Source organism: Artemia sp. Qi Xiang Cuo, chromosome 8 (assembly GCF_049724085.1).
Source record: "Artemia sp. Qi Xiang Cuo chromosome 8, ASM4972408v1, whole genome shotgun sequence".
Taxonomy (NCBI): Eukaryota; Metazoa; Arthropoda; class Branchiopoda; order Anostraca; family Artemiidae; genus Artemia; species Artemia sp. Qi Xiang Cuo.
The window spans coordinates 42,169,091-42,183,316 of record NC_142801.1 but is presented as its reverse complement, the minus strand read 5'-3'; the positions used below and the strand labels follow the sequence as shown (position 1 = coordinate 42,183,316).

Sequence of the window (14,226 nt, the reverse complement as noted above, 5' to 3'; positions counted from 1 at the left end):
TATTGGATCTTAGACTTGAATACTAGAGCCGAATAAAATGTGACAATGCCATCTGACAGATGCCCTTTACCACGAAGCTGTTTTGCTGGAACTGGATGAATTAATACTTCTGGAGAACACTTTTATATACTACACAGTCTACACAGTTTTATATCCAACTGAAGAACACTTTTTCTAGGAGTAGACACGAAATATCAGAAACATTTACATGGCTCCCATGAATTATTTTTTTCTTGGCCACTTCGTATGAAGAGGTAGGTCTTAGAAACTTGGGAGGGGGGCTCATTCGATTCAAAATTCAGAGTCCTAGTTTCCTTTTCAAGGGGTGAAAATGATTGAAGGAAAACAAGTCTCTCGAATTAGGCTTTTTTTTGCTATCCGGTCCCCCTGCAACATCCCATGATATCGGAAAAATAAAATTGAGATTGCCATTTTCTTCAAAATAGGTGAAAAGTCTGATAAAAATTCCTCTGGGGATGATATAATCCCTATAGCCCCTGGGAAAAGGACAGTAAACTATTCAAATTTTTAATTTTGACATATCAGTTTTTTAGTGGGAAAAGAGGTGCATGTTTGATCTTGGGTGTCCGATTGGCTCTAAATTTGCTCATAACGAATCAAATTAAGAAACATCACAAATTACAGTTTGGAAAATAAATTTGTCAAAGCTCAACGGCACTTGATAGGCTCTTAAATCAGCACAGCTATTTAGCAAGTTTCATCTTTATTTCAGGAAACATTGAAAAATCTACTTCAGAGTATGTTTTCCACGCCGATTCATCAAATGGCACCAAAAATGAAATCATTGGTTTTCATGTGCGTAAAGAAAAATCCATCCAAAAACATCGTACTCTATCTAGCGAAAGAGAAGCAACAGCTAGTATTTCACATGAATGGTGACACGCTTGCTGGAATAGTAGAGGCGTTAGTAACTATTTATTTGTTGTTTTTTTTTTCTTATTTTCTGTCCTGATATCAGAAAATCCCCCTACCGAAAAATGTGTATATACTTCCGAATAACAAATACTCTACGTAAACAATGGGCAAATTCCATAACTTGCAGACCTTTACCCAGGGACTGTAGGGGGGGGGGGGGTCATGTTACCCTCAAAGGCATATTTATCAGATCTTTCAACTATGCTGAATAAAATGGCTATCTTAAAATTTTGATCGGACGGTTTTGAGGAAAAAAGGCACATGGGAGGGGGGTTAGTTGCCCTCCAATCTTTTTGGTCACTGGAAAGGGGCACTGGAACTTTTAATTTCCGCTTGAATTCGCCCTCTCGCGATGTCCTAGGACCGTTGGTTCGATACGATCACCCTGGGGAAAAAAATGGACACGCATCCATGATCTTTCTTCTGTCAAAAAAAAAAGCAAAACTCCGCATTTTTGCTGATGGGAGCTTGAGCGTGCAATTTTCATTAAGATTCCTTGACTTTTGGGGTGTGTTTTCCCACTTTTTTGAAAATCAGGTAATTTTTTTGAGGCTCGTAGCTTTTGATGGGTAACACTAAACTTAATGAATCTTACATATTTGGAATCAGCACGACAAGCCGATTCTTTTGATAAATCTATTGATATCAAAATTCTGTTTTTTTTATTTTGTTTTTTTTTAGTTTCCGTTACTATTGAGTCGAGTCGTTCCTTACTTACAGTTCGTTACCAAGAACTGTCTGATTGATTAACTCCATAAAACAAGTATTGGCTCTAGGGAGATGGCCGGAGTAGCAGTTTAGAACAGACCCGGTGGGAGGGGAAATCTTCACTGGAGTGTCCGGTTGAATCTGGCTAAGGCCATGACGCTTAGGGTTTCTACTTTGAGTATTCCCTCATCTATTAAATTTGTGTTGTTTTGGTATTCTTGGTACATTCTAAACGGTGGCCCTTGGAAATTTATGATTTTTCGAGTGTTTTTTTTTGAAGCTATGGAAAAAAAATAACAGCTCATACTTTTCGTGGCGTAATTGAGCATTTACTCAAGTGGTTCAATTTTAGGAAATTGACTTTCAGTGAATTTTTTCCATAAACGAGCATATTTTTTAAGCTTATCTTTTACATATTGATATAGGAGCATCAACATCAAAATGGAGTCCTGATCGACTGAAAGAGAACTTTAAGTTTTCATGAACAATTTCTTCCAGGTCAACATATGTGACCTTTTTATGGAATACGACCTGCCTCTTTGAAAGATTGATCTTTAATTGCTATTTTAAGAGTATTACGATTAGTCAGTAGCTGACAGTGCCCATAGAAAGGAAAAACACGGCGTAAATACTGTATGTAGAGTTTTTTTGTGGGTATCTCTAAGCCAAGATCCTGAGATTTTTTTGCCTGTGTTATATTGAACTGTCTTCTTTTTTTTTGGGGGGGGGGGTGGGGAGGGAGGTCGTTCAAAACATACTAATATGTGTCTGGACTCATCTTGAAAGTAAGTTGTAACGTTTACTCCTTCATTATGGAGATTTTTTTTTGTTCGTGTGTAACTTATTTTGTTAAATGAAATAAACAATGAGTCAACAGATGTATCAACATTTTTTTAATGACGTGAAAATGTTATAATGACTATCTTTCAGTGAAAAGTGAAGTACTTAGTTTTATTGAGTTTCTAACTCTTCAGCTTGTTGGCATTTGAAAAGCTTAAAATCCACATTTTGTAATTCTCAGAATTTTTGTCTAGTGCAAATTATATAATGGGAAATTACAGTACTTCCGTCATAGCGCAGATATCACGACTTTTGACAAATTACCTAAAAGTTTTGTGCTATTTTACAATGTAGTGGCTGAACAGACCCTAATCCACTATCCCAATTGTTGACTGATGATTGATTAGTGTGCACTGTGTAGTATATTTTAATTACAAGCCGCTATTTCTTTATCATAAGCAGGAGATCAATGGTATTCTTTGGAAGTCAGATTTGAAATAAATTACTGCAGTCGTTTTGTGTTCTATCCATCGTAAATTGTTTTGACAGATAATATTTGATAAAGAGTGAGGAGCTCATATATTTATCTAATTCCACGTACCTTTCAATTTTGTATTTTATATTTATAGAAGGCTGTGCCATTTCTTCAGCAGTAATTCTTTATTCAGTCACCAATCTAGGTTTGAAAATTCATTTAAAGATAATTTATAGAAATCTAATCTTCCCTTCTCCATGGATACACGCATCCTCGTTTGAAAACCCCTGTATTAAAGAATGATATTTGGCACCATTTAATTGCATTGAATGGGTTTAGGTTACTATTATGTTTTGGTGATTCAAAAAGTATTTGGATGTTGAATTTTTAGTTTTTATTCTCCTAACTTCAAATATTGAGGAGGATCACTAAGATTGTTCCTGACAACAGGGAATACTCTGAGATGTTGCATATGTGGTTTGGTCTCTAGCGATTTTAGTAATATGACTCTAGTCTTTTGACATTTGGTAAACCCTTTCTGCTAGATCTTCTGATCGACAGGAATTTAAGGGCTTAACAACGACTTTATTCTTCAATTGTTAAAAGACGAGCAGCGTGATTTCTGGTGGGGTATATCTTGAGCTGATTTGATGTTAAGTTTGGTGGTATTCATAGAAAAATCGGATGAGCGGTAGACATGACTAATACTGGCTTCGATATCTTTTGATGGCATTCGGTTTAGTATAAAGGAAATATATGTACAAATTTGCTGTATTTTGTTTCCTCGACAACATTCTCTGTTTCATTGTGGTGATCTAGAACGATAATCTGTTGTGACTGTCTGATGGCTGTGATCCTAAAAATAATTTAACTACGAGTCTGATGTTCGTCAAGGACGTATTTGGTTCTATTTTTGCTATCCTATGAAGCTATCTAGTCTTTTAAAGTGCAATGTTACGGGTGGAATCCAGATTCACCACAGCTGTAGTCTTTATGACTCTGATTTTGCTAACGATGTGCACGTGTAAGAGAGGAGTTTCACCAGAACATTAGAGATGTTTCAGACACTGTAAAAAAGCTAGTGTGTCGCACACAAAAAATTATATGAACTTACTTGCTTCTACTGCCGTTCAAAATTAGAGGTGATGTCCTTGAAGAGTTTGAAGGGTTCAAGTACGTTTATTTTCTTATCAAATCTGACGGTAGACGTGAGTGTGAAGTTGCCACACGTATTTCATGCGCAGGAAGCGACTTCGATGACCTAGGGAGCTTGTAGGGAAATACAGAATGTTATGGGAAACTCAAGTTCCGACTCTTCAGTTGTAATTTCTTTTTGATGGCATATGGATGGGAATCTCGGGTTTTGACTATCAAGTTTGAAATGTGAATCCAGGGGCTTGAGAACAAGTTCCTTATTTACATCCTTAGTCTCCGCTGGGTTTATCAGCTCACCAACGCCTCTGTTTGTGAAAAGACTAAGCTGCCTGCCCGAGTACGGCCAAATTGCAAGCAGTCGATTGCCTTATTTGGTTCATATGGTTTGGACGAATGAAGGCTATGAACCTCATGATGCCTACTGATGATTTTTCCTCTCGATACCAAAAGATACGGAAAACAAAAAAAAACACTCGGACGATGTCTTGAGGAAGATATTACGCTATTTTGATTTTGTTTGAAAAATCTTTGGTCAGCAGCACTCTGAAGACCATTGTGGAGAGACATCTTTCTTGCCTTATGTGCCAACTGGTGTGGAAAGATCCAAGTCTAAGTTGATTCTTCTTAAAAGCCTGATTTTCTTATAATCTTCTCCACAAGTCTGCTTTAGACTGTATGAAAACAGGCTAAATCAAATATGTGAATTAAGCAAATGCTGCAGCTACTGTATTATCTAATAAAGCGCATAATAATTGTATTTATTCCCTGCTTTCGAGTCTCAATTCATTATACTTATTAAGATGGTTTCAATTTCTGTCGTTTTTCATTTTAGAATATCTGATAAATCAGTGTCGACAGATCATTTTGACGAGGAATCAGAATTCTATGAAAGAATTTACGCTCATGTTAAGCGCATATTACATTTAAACCTTGAAGTTTGGCAAGTAAAGGCTATCAAAAGTTCTGATTTTTGCGTTGATGAGGAAGGAAAGGTAACACTTAATATTTCTTGTGATAATATCTAATACTTTTATTATTTAAATTCCTGCTTATTGCCCCCTGAGGATAATACAAACATCTTGTACAAATGTGGCTGTTTTTGGCTCCTCTTCAAGATTTTCTTAGTACTCTTATGAAGCCTGAAATAAAATGTGAAAAGAGCCATTAGATAAGTGTCCAAGTTTTTAGTACATGATTCATTTATTGTTGAAGGGGAACATGTCCAAGACTTCTTTTTACAGTAATGATAAATTTCATATTTTCCCCCAGAAAAATAGTCCAAGCAATGCCGCGTTTTCCTTGAAAATGTATATAGTTCAAACAGAATACATAACTCATGACCGTTTATTCAGTAGTCACTCCATGTACAAGTTTTGGCGCTATGAGCCCATGCGAGACTTGGAACCTTTTCACTTTGAAGTACCGTAGTAAATCGAAACACACTATGTGTGTCAATGTTCAAATTAGTGTGGGCGCGATACCTCAGGAACGACTAAGGAGGTCGATTTCAAATAGATGTCAAATTTTAATTTGTGAAGTGACAGGGGAGGAGGGGTATATAGAAGTTTTTAAGCACAACAAAAATCTTGCACTATGAGCCCAAGCTTTCGAAGTACGTTATCAGTAAAGCCTTTGAAACGGCTGGGGGGAAGTTGAAACTTTTAGTTAGTATTTTTTTTTTTGGGGGGGGGGGGTTGGGGCTTTGGTCCACATGAAAGTTTCTATACCATGAGCCTCTGTGGACTTGGAATTATACAAAATCGAAAGGCACTATTTTTGCCCTGGTTACAAAATAGTATATTTGATTAATGAATCCATTTGAAACTTTCGTAGAGTAGGGGTGCCAACTAAACCAGAAATTTTGGCTTAATGGTCAATATGTCCGATTTATCCTAGGGTTTTGCGTTATGAGCCATTATGAAGGCCTCCTAATGGGATTCATAACTGTGAAAAAAGTTCATATGTTCATCTAAGCTAATAAATGGTTCATAGCTAAAAAAAATGATTCATAAGGTTCATGATTTTCTTGCCAGCAATCTAAAATGTACATCCAACTGTTGTCTTTTGTTTATCATAAATAAAGAGCGAAGCAAATAAGCACGATTTTGAAATGAAAATGCAACAAACTGGATTTAAGTAGTTTAAAATAAATCTAATTTGGTGTTCCTTTAACTCTAGGATATGTGTAGCAGCTCTTCACATTCCTATTTTGTATCAATCATTAACGTGAAAGATATACACAAGTATCTTGTGTAGGGTCTTCAGGATGCTAGTTTTGAATTTTATTAAGTCTTAATGCTAGGAAACAATTGGTCCAGTGTCAAAAAGAAGGTCTGGAAGCCATTTTGTCTACCCAAGTCCTGATTGTTGATTGATCTTGTAATATTTTCATAATCCCTAATGCTCTTTGATAGATTTGGATCACCGTTGAACTAAAGTTTTTGACTTACCAATCATGGATTCTTACTTCTTTAGTGCTTTTGTCTACCTACTTCTTAGTGCTTGGACGGCTTTAGAAACATGCTCTAACCCTGCGTTTCTGAGGTCCTATCTCCCAAAACCGAAACCCTTCCCAGGAAATATTCAAGCCCATCAAGTGTCACGTATCTCAAATTGTTTTAAATTACGTAAATTTTTAGCTGCTAACACCGAGAGTCTCTATTTTGACGAGATTACCGAACTTGATTTGTTATCGGATTTAAACCGAATAGATGTCATAACTGTTTCAGAAGTGAAGTCCCAGAATCCAGGATCCCTCATTTTGTCAAATTGTTCGCAATATTTTAAGCTCCGTCCTCCAGATCACCCACATGGAAAAGAAGGAGGTGGCGTATTGCTTTTTACTGAGAGTAGCCTTTGCTCAAGAATAACTTCAGTCCCTAGTTTATCTGAGTAATAACTACCCACATGGGTGTTTATCACATTACCTGAGTGGTAACCTCCAGACTACCCACATGGAAAAGAAGGAGGTGATGTATTGCTTTTTACTAAAAGCAATCTTTACTCTAAAATAATTATAATCCCTAGTTAGTCAGGCCAAAGGTACTCCCCCATTTTTTCAATATTATTGCAATAGCTGTCTTCTATTACTCCTCAAGCTAATATGTTGGTGAAAAATGTAGATTCATCCAACAATAGCAGAAAAATGCTGATTTTGTTATTTTGAAGTATCCCAATGCTAGACCTTTTTTAGTTGGTTAAACGAACGACGTTAAAAAGAATTCAATTTGCTTTCCTCTTAGAGCTAAACAAATGGTTAAAGTACCAACAGCTAGGGGAAAGAACCCTCTTGACACTATTCTAACTATTATAAACAATTTTTGTAGTTTCCCTCAAATTCACCCCTATGAGGTGTGAGTTATTACCTTTTCCTCATTTTGGCTCCCTCTCCAAATTTGGATCATTCTTTCTCAATCACCTATGGCTCTTATCGGCCTCTTCGTAGCTCTGGCCTTCTTACTTTTGGCAAATGACTGAATATCGAAGATTGGTCTGAAATTTATAATTTACAAAATCTTAATGAAAAAATTGCTGCTTTCACAAAAAGTGAAATGATAGATATTTAATTCTTTCCGAGAAAGACAGATTTATAAAGTGATCCAGTGGAAAGCCCTACATCAATCAACCCATATAAACGATAATCAGGAATAAATTAAAGATTTTCAGAAATGGTAGATTGGATAAAGTTAATAAACTACAAAAATATAAAAAAAAAAATAATTCATGAATCTGCTCGATCGTATTATAAAAATAAGGTTTAAGAATTGTTCAAATATAAGCCAAAAATTGGTTTTCAGAGGTTAAAATTTGTGTGGTAGGAGACTTGACCAGCTTAATCTCAACCTACCCGAACCCCTTCTTGTTACCGCCAACAGCCTTGACAGGTTCCTTGCTTCCATTGTCCAGAGCCTTCTGGCATTCTCTTATTAATTACCAAATTATGATCTTTCCCGTTCTTTAGTGTTTATTTTCCCTTTGGAGATCAAAGAAGAATCGGGAAATTAGGAAAAAAAAGTTATTTGCCCTCTGGGCATCTCTTCTCTTATTAGTGCTTTCAGTGAATCACTGTCAAAGCCCTTATCTATCTCTTTAACGATATTACAAAGTCTGGGTATTTTCCACAAATATCGAAGCAGGATATTAAAAAAGCTGCATAGAAGGATATAGAACAAGCTGCATAATTTTATTCATGGGCTTCTTAATCAACCTTTGTAAGACAGTGTTCATCAGTATCTAAACGCCTTTTTTCCCTTATTTGTTACCAGTAGCCCGCAAAGAATGAATGCTAGTTAATGTCTGCAAAAATGCCTACTATAATGCTTTAAATGTGTGAAAAATATACTTGTAAAGTAATTGCTGCTTGCATACACTCTTATGCATACAATCTGCTTGAATATGCGTTCCCAGTTTTGGGAGCACGATTGCATACCATCGATTACCTTAACGATGAACTAGAAACACTGCAAAAAAGGGCTTAAAATCGTATTAGAAACAACTATATCACTTATGTATCTGCCCTCGACCGCCGTAGTGCCTCAAACGCAGGAACCAGCTAATGTGCGAAATTGTGTGCTCCATACTTTTCAATGCTATGTATCGTTCCCTACTGCCCCCCCGCCGCTGCAGTCACCATTACACACGCCACAAGAAGGAGTTAGAACCAGTGCGCTGCTGGACTGGTTCTGCTGGACATATCGTTACAATAATTTATTTGTTTATTTCCCTCAAAATCGAGGTATTTGTAAAGTACATAAATGAAATTGCAAAAAAGAAAAAGAGCAAATAATACTTCAACAATAAAAACAAAGCATTGATTTACAATACCTGTTTGTTTACAATATTTTACACTCATTTACTATAGCTAATTAGCTAGGATTGATTTGCAACAATATATTTAAATAAATATGTTAAAAAAATATCAAACACTGTTTAAATTCTGGAAAGAGTGAGAAGGTTGTGCATAAAGAAAATATTTTCAGACTTACGATAAAAATAATATATCTTAATTCTAGCTATATTTCACGGCTCTTTAATTTTAAACCTTAAAACTAATTAAGTGCTACTAAAAAAGATTTGAAAACCAAGTAAAATTTACAATATTTAAAATTACAAACACAAATTGAAGAAAAATCTCATATTTTAAAATCTTGAAAAAGAAAGACAGGATAGTGAAGATGTGGAAGGGTAGCTGCATTGAAAAGAGAAAAGTGAAGATGTAGAAGGGTAGCATTGAAAAGCGAAAAGTGAAGATGTGGAAGGGTAGTATTGAAAAGAGAAAAGTGAAGATGCGGAAGGGTAGTATTGAAAAGAGAAAAGTGAAGATGCCGAAGGGTAGCATTGAAAAGAGAAAAGTGAAGATGTGGAAAGGTAGAATTGGAAAGAGAAAAGTGAAGATGTGGAAGGGTAGCTGCATTGAAAAGAGAAAAGTGAAGATGTGGAAAGGTAGCATCAAAAAGAGAAAAGTGAAGATGTGGAAGGGAAGCTGCATTGAAAAGAGAAAAGTGAAGATGTGAAAAGGTAGAATTGGAAAGAGAAAAGTGAAGATGTGGAAGGGTAGCATTGAAAAGAGAAAAGTGAAGATTTGGAAGGGTAGCTGCATTCAAAAGAGAAAAGTGAAGATGTGGAAGGGTAGCATTGAAAAGGAGGCTGCATTGAAAAGAGAACCCAAAATATCACAACGATAGATACCACGAAGCGGTATTATTGAACCAACAGCCTTTCTAATTTTTCTTGAATATTTAAAATTAGCATGGACTTCGAATCTCAAGGTGAAGCACAATAAGGTAACACCGGATAAACAGCAGTATAATCTTTACAATGATTGATTTTTTTTGCTAGTTTGATTAATTGTCTTTAGTGTTGAAATATGTTATAAAAAGTAGCTTAAATTCGTTGTGGCGCTAGACGTAACTGCGATAGCTATTTAATAATTCTTATTATATAAATCTTGAATTTAATTTCAGGTCAAGATGATGAGCTACAATGTGTTTGAAACTATTATCCCGGAATTAATTGATATTGCTGAAACCAGAATATCCGCAGGATTGGACAAGAATTGATTTCTTGTTTTTTTTTTGTTTTTTTTTTGTTTTTTTTTTTCACTTTTTTGCATAAAACAGGAAGCAAAAAGAGACTAAAGACAGTTAATATTTTACATCTATATGTAAGTGATTGCAATGTTATCAGCTAGTGAAGCTTTTCATTAAAATGATGAGTTTTTTTAAGGCATGAAGGATAAAGTTTGAATCTTCCAATGCGAAGCGTTTTTTCCTCCTCTTCTTTTTTAGGATAAAGTAAGAGCAAAAACTGACTTTAAAAATGTGAATATTCAACTTTTTGAAGCTAGTTAAATTTGATTTTCCAAAAGAGAGCTCAGAGACCGTAAATATTTTGTGTCTACTAGACACAGTAGACTAGTATTGGAAGCAAACAGACCTAGACACTGTCAAGGTCTGTTTGATTCCAATATCTTTTATCTAGTTTAAACTTGTCATCATATAATGATGGAGAAGATCCTGTTTGAATCTTCTGAAATTAGTCGTTTTTTTTCTTCTTTTTTATGTTGACAATAGCAAAAACTGATTTTAAAACACTTAAGATCGAATAATTCAGGCTATTTAACCTATTTTGTGATGTGTAAGTAAGAAACTTTGTATCTTGTGAGAACAAACTGAAGGTTTTCTCTTTTCAACAGATATCTCGTTGAAACTTGCCTCAAGTTTCAGTTGCGGCAAGTTTTCTCTGTCAACTAATTCAGCGTTTATTAAATTACATATTTTTTTTTTTTCAAATATTTTTCATTTTTTCGTTTTTCCAAATTTATAATGTCACCTCACATTTATAATAATAATAATAATAATGATTTATTTAAACCCTCTTTACATACATAAAATGCACTTAGAGGAGTACAAAAATATAGAAAAATTAAATAAAAATGGAAACAATAAACAAGAAAAAACTCACAAAATACAAACAACATCTCAGCTACTTAAGAAACACAATTAAGCTAAACAATTAAGTGTAAAGTCGACAATATTTTCTCGACGCCAATCAAATGTATGTCTGTGTATCCTGTATGCATTACTACTCTGTTTGTTCCATCGCCAAGAAAACTTTAAGAAGTTTTTGAGTTCACTCTTACAAAGGTTTTAGGTATAACTCCCCCCCCCCAAGGCCCTCTTAGCGTTTCGAGTACTTTTCACGCTGACTTAAATTGGAGACCCCTGAACATAAATACTTGACAGTTGTTTCTGTCCACAGTATTCACTTTATCTGGATATGAATTATCCAACAACGCCCTACGGGTAAGTTAATAATCCTAACCTAGGTTTTCAAATACTTTTAAAATTAAAAATACGATCGTTATTTTACGTAAAGAAAATTTTCCAGGGAGTAAATTTTGAGGAAGGGGGGGGTATCCGTGTAGTGAGGGAATTTTCTGCTATGGGGGATATTATCTGGGGAAAGGGGGTGGAATTTTCCTCGGAAGATGATTTCTCCGCAGGGGAGAAATTTACAAGTGAAGAATTGTCCGTGTGAGAGTTTTATGTTGTGAATTTTTCAAGTACCTGTAAATTTAAAAATATGATCGTTATTAATACATGGGGGGAGGGGATATTCCACAGGGATATTTTACCGGCGTCAATATTCCTTGAATTTCCTTTCTTTTGAGATTTTAGTAACGTGCAACGGGTAAGGTAGTTCATATTAGAATATCGCTTGTACTTAACTTGCACAGATTCATTGGCAGGGTTGCCAACTATTGGGTACATTAATGTGACCCCTGAGCATCCAGAAATGTTTAATTTTTAGCTAGAGGTTATTTGATACTCGCTGTATTGTAAACCTCTTTCAAAATGGCCAGTTAACATCAAGCACACTGAATACGAAAAAAAACATGTAAAACATTCATAGGAAATGACTTAGTGTGAAACACACGCAGTTTTTTTTTCTTTTTTCACTCTTTTTCGGAATAAATTTGTCAATTTGGTCCATTATTGGCACCTCTGTCACATTGCCCCCCCCCAAGATTTTGCTCATTGGCGCCCTTGTCACATTGGCCCTCCCCCAAGATTTTGCTTTAGATCCGCCGCTGGTGTGAAAGCATGTAACTTGTATAAACATATAATTCCTTTACTTTGGAAAAAATACCTTACTTACGACATTTCTGGCAAACCTGGATGCTAAAAAAAAAAATATCGAGAAAAAGCACTACCTTGGTGAAAAGTGACATTTTTTTCCAAAATATATATCCAATTGGGTAATGTTTCGTTTTATGTCATAAATTTAAAAAATGTGTCCCTGTTTTGCACTTTTATGTCATTGTGTCCAGTTGGCAACTCTGTTCATTGGTCGAAATGATTTGAACCAATTGATACTCCATGCTACTGAATACAAACAGAAATTAATGATTCGCCTGCTCTGAGATATCTTTCATCTAGAGGGAAACCTCCCCAGTAGCTATTGTTGCCACCTCACGTTTCTAAAGGAGAATAAAAATTGTTAAATCTTAAACCAAAAGAAAGAAAAAGATGACAATTTGTAAAAATGTTGTTTCTTTGGTCAAAGGTATAAATAACTGGTAATTTACCAGTTATTTTTACCTATTTACCCCATTGGAATGTTTCATGATAGGAAACTTCTACTAGGTTGTATCATGATCTGAAACCACCGTTTTGCATCTATAATTTTAGAAAAAAAATTGTATGAGAGCATTATTTTTATTCATGTTTTTCTTCTAAGATTATACTTATTAAGGGATCTGTGAGTTTTAGTACATCCTGTAAATGTGTTTCCTTTGTAATTAAAAATCAAATATTCCCAGGTCCTACATCGTCTCTGCCCTTTAAGTTCAAAAAGATAGTTTGTGAAAAATTTATGTATTCGGAATAATTCAGTAGTGGTAACTGAAAAGACAGTATGTTATACAATATAGATTTCAAAGACGAGCGAAAACACAAAACTAAAAACTGGTGTTTTGATCGTTGTAGAAGAACGATTTTTTGCACAGGAAATGTTTTGTCTATTCTTCAAGGTAAGGAAAGCATAATTTTGATGTCAAAAGCTTCGAATAGCAGGGGTCCCCAAACTACGGCCCGAGGGCCACATCCGGCCCGCGGACTGATTTTGTCCGGCCCCTGGAGAGCTAGCATACTTGAAAACTCCTTTTAGAGAACATATTTTTATAGCAAATTAAATTTAATTTACGGAAGTATTCTAATTTTATGTTGAATAATTATTAATATGACATCTACGTATGGTCATGGGCTAACTACTTATAACATTTTTGTAGGCTTATGTTATTGTTTTTGTGATAAGTTGGATAAAGAAACACAGAATTGTAATGAGTAAAGACATGTATAATATGTAGAAAATTTAACTTCAGTATATAATAACCAACAAATTATTGAAATGAAACCAACCAACATTTTATGCAGTTTAAATAAAAACATAACTTATAATAAGCATATTGACATATGAAATACTAATGAGATTTATGTAATTGAGATCTTCCACTGACAATAGTTTGTAGTTGTGGACTAATTTTACTTGTACCAATTATTAAAAGAGATTTAAGATGGTCATCAGTTCATCAGATCTGTAAACATTTTTTGTATGCCTCATTTTGGAGAAGGTCTTCTCACACAAATAAGTAGTACCAAAAACAGAAAACAGCCCACGAGCAAATTATGAAATTGTGTCTGTGAAAGACTTATAAAATTCCAACAAAGATGAGTTTTGATATTTGTTCTTAATTGTATCATTGCATTGTAGATCACTCATTTTCATTTGAAGTTCTGGGGCTAGGGTTTCAATGTCCGTATCAAAAGTATTCTGAAAAATTTTAATTTGATTCGCAATGGCATCCAAGTCCGAGCAACGAGTATCAAAATTTATTTACAAGCACTGAAAGTTTCAATTACAAAATCAATTGCAAAAGGAAACTCAGTCTCAGTGGTTTGGCTGAATATTTCACATGTTTTAAAATGTGAAAAACGTTTACTTCGTAGCTATGATTGAAACAGTATCAATTTCTTCCGGAATGATTTGATATAAGTGTACAAATTTGGAAGGTGCTGGTTTTCTCCTTGCAATCTCAAATTCAGTTCGTTCAAATGTTTTGTCAAATCAACATAGAATGCTCACTTCCAAAGCCATGCGATGTTGTGCAA

General features: G+C 34.9%; 1 protein-coding gene across 1 annotated transcript; it reads left to right on the top strand.

Annotated features, from left to right (window-relative positions):
- The first annotated feature begins 700 nt into the window (after positions 1-700).
- Positions 701-10,827, top strand: LOC148949425 (uncharacterized). Its single transcript, XM_089093456.1, has 3 exons — positions 701-924; positions 4,887-5,046; positions 10,018-10,827. Exons 1-3 carry the CDS (start codon positions 761-763, stop codon positions 10,111-10,113), a joined length of 420 nt encoding a protein of 139 aa, XP_088949582.1. The 5' UTR covers positions 701-760; the 3' UTR covers positions 10,114-10,827.
- Positions 10,828-14,226: the final 3,399 nt, after the last annotated feature.

What these genes read in the sequence shown, in the direction of transcription:
- LOC148949425 (XM_089093456.1), top strand. Translation starts at nt 761, where the DNA reads ATGTTTTCCACGCCGATTCATCAAATGGCACCAAAAATGAAATCATTG. An exon ending in CTTGCTGGAATAGTAGAGGC is followed by an intron (nt 925 to 4,886) that starts GTTAGTAACTAT and finishes TTTTCATTTTAG; the next exon opens with AATATCTGATAAATCAGTGT. An exon ending in GCGTTGATGAGGAAGGAAAG is followed by an intron (nt 5,047 to 10,017) that starts GTAACACTTAAT and finishes ATTTAATTTCAG; the next exon opens with GTCAAGATGATGAGCTACAA.